We start from the raw sequence: 5,586 nt of genomic DNA, 5'->3' as shown, positions 1-5,586 counted from the left end.
ATTTTTTGAAATTACATGCTACGTTTCCTAACACTCCAATCTCGATTTGCTATTGTCCGGTACCCCGCTCAGACCTGGTCGAAAGATCAAATGTGGGAGATCATGACTTGTTGTGTCATCTTGCACAACATGATCATTGAGACCGAGCAGGAAGAGCCAGTTTTTGACACTGAACCATACAGGCAGGGTCCTCTAGCCCAAGTTGATCACCACCTACTGGCAACCTGGACTGCCTTCCTCAATATGCGTCAGGAGATCCGAGACCAATTGGCGCATCAACAACTGCAGCAGGATCTGGTGGAGCACCTATGGAGGCTCAAGGGCAACGCCTAGCTCGACGTGTGATGAAATATGAGTTTTTATTTGTTGAACTATATAATTTGTATTGAACTATTTGTTGAACTATTTGATTTCTATTGATTTTCGGTGATGAACTATGTGATAAAAATAGCTTTATGTTGAATTTGTGCCGAAGTATGCCGAATCGGGCCAAAATTGGTCAATTTGCGCCGATAGTGGGCCAATTTGCGCTGAAAATGGGCTCAAAAAATGGGCCAATTTGCGTCGAAAGTGGGCCGAAATCGGCGCATGGGGGCGGCCGCTGGGAACCAGATCGCCCCCAAGCCGATATTTCAGCCGGCGCGCCCCCAGGGCTGCGCTATTTCTAGCCCCTGGGGGCCTAACGAGTGAAGATGCTCTTAGGCAGATGCGGGGATTATTGACAGATTTTTTTTTGCGGGCCAGATTATCGACAGAGTTAGGAGTACTAAAACAACAATCACACATGACCATAATACCCTTGTTGATTAAACTTAATTTTTTAATTACCAGGTTAAAATCAACGGTAGAAAATAAAAGGGAGTTACCAGAAGGTACATGCCGTAACTCTCCAATCACCATAACAGAAACAGTTTCATCTAATTTGCCTTAACTACCCCATTACAGATGATCGTGCACACTGATTTTGAGCTCATGTCCTGATTTTTATAAAATAGCAGAATTATTGTATTCACAAAGAGTCTGGTTAATTTCCATATCCTGCTGGTAATCAAACAATTTGATTAATTTCAAACACATATATCCACCTGGTAAGCAGATATTTTTCATCGGTATGGAACTAACAAAAGAGAATTCACGATCGCCATGTCAATGTAAATCTCTAGGACTGGTTAATCATCAATCCGATAAGAACAAACTCCATCACATCACACTACATCACGCTGCCAATGGGCTATAGGTATCATTCTAATATTTAAAAAGAAGAGATCTTTAGATACATACAATAATAAAAAGCATCTTGCGATATTCTGGCCGTAGCTTTCCCTCGCGGATATTGACGCTGGCAAGAAAAGGGCTTTCCTTTGCTTGCCGTAATGTCTATCCTACCATTCTTTCTTCCTTGATTGATGGATGGGTACCCTAGTGAAATGTCCACTAGGCAGGTCATTAGGTCTAGTTATTCTACAGCACTTTTCCTGTGATTAGTCATGCATCGTGATATTTTCTGCATCCGGATGTGCCATGCCTGTAATGTGTCTTCCTTGCATTTTACGTGTGGTTGTCCTTGCCAGAGTGTAGATAGACATAGACGCTTAGGTACATACTCTAACCCTATGAACACATGCACACACACATCATATTTCTATAAGCAACTTTGAGAGACAGGCCGCCAGATACATATTAAATGGTATATATCTAGCACTATACTAGTATCATCCTATTTCTTTGACATTGTATCATATTAAATGATGTTATACTTGTCGGAGAGATTGGTGTATCTAGACGTATTTTAGTTTGGATACATTTATTTTTATACATTTCGCCCATAAGTATTTTTGGACAGAGAGAGTATCATGCATGACAATAATAAGGTCACCATGATACCAATCTATAATATTATGCCTTGTGAAGATAGTATCATACACTAGTATCATATATATGTATAATACTAATATAGTACTGTACTAGATATATACAATTGAGCAACAAGTTTTTTGGGGACGGAGGGAGTATATGGTAAGTCCGTTGTGAGCAGCCAACACCCTTCACACACCCGGTTCCCCTCTCTATCCATAACTCCTACTAGTACGTGGCAGCTGGCGCCCGAATTGTCTTTAAGTTGAGATTTCATGAAACAAACGACTCCATTAATTAGATGAAAGAGATACAAAAGCATTTTATTATCAACGATCGCTACATCACTGAAGAACGTTTTAGTATCAACGATCAGCCTGACGCACATGCAAGCGTAGGTGTAGGTGCATGTGTGCATGACATGACGGTCGACCGAGCAAGCAGCATTATACAGGAAACACCGCTCGCTCGTTCACTGGATGAGGCCGGTGATGGCTGTGCAGACGATGGCCATCTGCACCGCGTCCGCGCTCTGCCTCGCCAGCGGCGACGGGACGACGCCGGCCCTGGCAAAGGCCTCGCCGCACCGGCGCATGAGAGGCGCGGCCTCGCGCGCCTTGTCTTTCCCCGCCGCGTAGTCGCGCCTGTCGATCCCGTCGTAGGCCTCTGCGAACGCGGACCCCATCCTGCCGTAGAGCGCCTCGCACCGCTCCAGCGGCGCACGCACCTTGCCCCCAGCCGCTTTCTTGGCGAGCATGTGCTTAATGTCGTAGACGCCGTTGCCGGCGAGGAGGACGCCTACGTCGGCGGCCACCTTGGCCAGGCCCCACGTGTCGGCGTCGGGGCTGTCGTGGTGCTGGCTCAGCCTTGACACGCAGAAGTGGTAGTCCACGCGCCTGTCGGCGCCCGCCGCCGCGCTGCACGTCGTCTCCGGGGTCGCGCCCGCGCCGCCCAGCAAGAGGACGGCGGCCGTGAGAATGTGAGCAGCGGTAGATGGCCTCATCGCTGTTGTTTCACAAAATCGAAGTGAACGGGCTACTGCCGGTGATATAGGCCCCTGTTTGGTGATACTTTTGGGAAAGGGTACGATTCAGCCGACTGATTGTAGTGCGCTTGTCGGCCGCCTGCAGCATCTTGTTTATCGGGTGCACAGCGTGCTCAGCCGCTCAGGCGTGCCTGCTTTGTTACGTGTGGTCCCCTACAGACACATGCATAGCTAGTTGATCCGTTTTCAGTCATGATGGCAAAAAAAAATTGATGCGACAAGGTAATTAAGAGAACAGAGATGAGTTTGATGACACCAATAAAAGAAAATACTCGTATACATGAGTTCCTGTACTGTGTTCAAAGAAATAAGAAACAATACCAAGCACACGAACCTAGGTAAAACAAGTTAGGAAAGCTCACCAATGCATAAAATATTTAGTTGCTAAATCATTAAACGAAGGGAGCTTAGCGAGGCAAAAATAGATGTGTACCGGGATGGCTCTCGCGAACGTGCTTGCCGCGGGCGAACTCGCGATGGCACCGCCCTGATCTCTCTCCTCTGGTCGTCCCTGCGTCAAGCTCGACCAGATCCGGGATCCTCGTTGAGCTCTTTTTCCGCCGATGTGCTTCTCCCGCGAAGCTCCCTCGTGCTACTTCGCCTCCCGTCCCGTCAACTCCCTGCTAACGAGTTGTTGCTTGGTTCTCCTACTAGATTGATAACTTTGGTTCTTAACTGAGGAAAATATTTATCTCTACTGTATTGCATCATCCTCTTCTCTTCGGGAAAATCCCAACGCAGTTCACAAGTAGCAGCGCGACACGTGACGCCGCCTAACAGCGCGTCACTTGCGCGCTCCCAAAGTGATCCTTGTGGGGGCTCCCGAAGGAGTACCCGCTAACTAGTTCCTCTCCTCTTTTCTAGTTAGAAAAAGAAGCTAGATGGCATGTACTGCCTGTGTTGTAGTCAACCGTGCGGTGTAGTTGTGAAACTGCTTGGGCTGCCGCTTAAACCATGCACGCGCATTGAAAGAGTGTGGGATGGCAGCGGTCCTCGGCCTGTTTTGTACGCTGGTATTGGCAAGATGACATGGCATCATGCATGTTAAGATTTAGACTCATGTGAACGCTGACATGGCATGAAATTGATGTGGACGATGTACATGTTGAAAGAATTGGTATTAGAGTTCTTAAGAATGTAAGATGTAAAATGTGTCCGATACATTAGTAAGGGTGTTACGCACCAACCTTCGTACTACTAAATAATATACCCACACAAACCACTTATCCTTTATCAAAGTTTTTTTGAATTGGATATTCAATAGATTTGACCCCCAAAACAGTGCAATGTAATCTTCTTTACACTGAAATAATATTATAAAAAGAAGGGTACTAAAAAACTAGAGGCGTGTCCCAAGCCATGTATCCTCCCAAAAATGAGTTGCTCGACCATCCTCAATATGACGAGGCCGTAAGGACGAGCTTTCGTCCTAGTCCTAAGACAAGCATGGAGAGTCCACAGGTGCCAATTGATGGGCCTCGGGCCTGCCAGCGAGCGATCTGCTACTATATGTTGTTTTATCACCGCAAATGCTAAATCTCGCTCATTATGAGATCGTAGCAACTCTTGTCTACATAATTCACATGGTGGGCCAGCCCAATAAGCTGTGCGCGGGCGGTTTTACTTATGGTGGGGATTGGCTAACCATCCACCCAGTTTTGGGGCATTTCCTATTTGGCGCTCTGCAAACGGGAGCACATCCCCACTTCGCGCCGGGCTGACCCATCTACCTTTTATTTATCTTATTTTACTTTTTTAACTTGGAAATAGTGTGCTTGTGGAGCGAATTGAACCAGCGACCTCATGCATCAAGAACGCTGCAATAACCACCCCGCCACCTAACCTGAAGTGATCACTTACATATTTTTCCATCCTTTCTTCTATCTTATTTTTTTCCTTTTCCCTTTTTTCTTTTACCTTCTTCCTAGTTCTCAAATTTTTTGGACTTTTTCTTAAAATCGAGGAACTTTTTCTGGAAATTTGATAAATGTTTATTCAAATTCGATGAAAATTTTCAAATTCATGGACCTTTTTTTCTGGAAAATCCATGAACTTTTTTTGATTTTGTTTTTTCAATTTATGAACTTTTCTTATATCTGAACTTAAAAAATCCATGAACTTTTTCCAAATCGATGAACTTTTTTTCAAATCTGTGAACCTTTTTCTTGAAAAAAGGTGCATGTTGAGAGACCTGGTATCAACTTCTTAAGAATGTAAGATGTAAGATGTGTCTGGTGCATTGGTAAGGGTGTTACACATCGACCTTCGTACTAAATAATGTACCCACACAACCACTTATCATTTATCAGAGTTTTTTTAAACTGGATATTCAACAGAATTTGGCCCCTAGAATGGTGCAACGTAATTTTCTTTGCACTGAATAATATTATAAAGAGAAAGGTACTGAAAAGCTAGAGGGGTGTCCTCAAGTCATGTATCCTCCCAAAAACAAGTTGCTCGACCTTCCCTATATGACGAGGTCGCAAGGAGAGTACACAAGCACCCCTTAGTTGGCGTCGGGCCCTTGGCACAACATAATTGCCAGCGAGCGATCTGCTACTCTATGTTGCTTTATCGCTGGAAATGCTAAATCTCGCTCATTATGAGATCGTAGCAACTCTTGTCTACATAGTTCGCACGGTGAGCCACAAACGGGAGGAAACGCCCCCCCTCCCCTGCGGGCATTT

General features: G+C 45.3%; 1 protein-coding gene across 1 annotated transcript; it reads right to left on the bottom strand.

Moving 5' to 3' along the window:
* Positions 1 to 2,125: 2,125 nt before the first annotated feature.
* Positions 2,126 to 2,960, bottom strand: LOC109763904 (pectinesterase inhibitor 8-like). The gene has a single exon (XM_020322790.4). It carries the CDS (start codon positions 2,855 to 2,857, stop codon positions 2,327 to 2,329), a length of 531 nt encoding a protein of 176 aa, XP_020178379.1. The 5' UTR covers positions 2,858 to 2,960; the 3' UTR covers positions 2,126 to 2,326.
* Between the last annotated feature and the right edge of the window lie 2,626 nt (positions 2,961 to 5,586).

Source organism: Aegilops tauschii, chromosome 2, assembly GCF_002575655.3.
Source record: "Aegilops tauschii subsp. strangulata cultivar AL8/78 chromosome 2, Aet v6.0, whole genome shotgun sequence".
Taxonomy (NCBI): Eukaryota; Viridiplantae; Streptophyta; class Magnoliopsida; order Poales; family Poaceae; genus Aegilops; species Aegilops tauschii.
The sequence above is the reverse complement of the archived record's forward strand: the minus strand, read 5'-3'. Positions and strand labels throughout refer to the sequence as shown.

Bases quoted from the DNA above. Each gene is read 5' to 3' on its own strand.
- LOC109763904 (XM_020322790.4), bottom strand. From the start codon at position 2,857: ATGAGGCCATCTACCGCTGCTCACATTCTCACGGCCGCCGTCCTCTTG.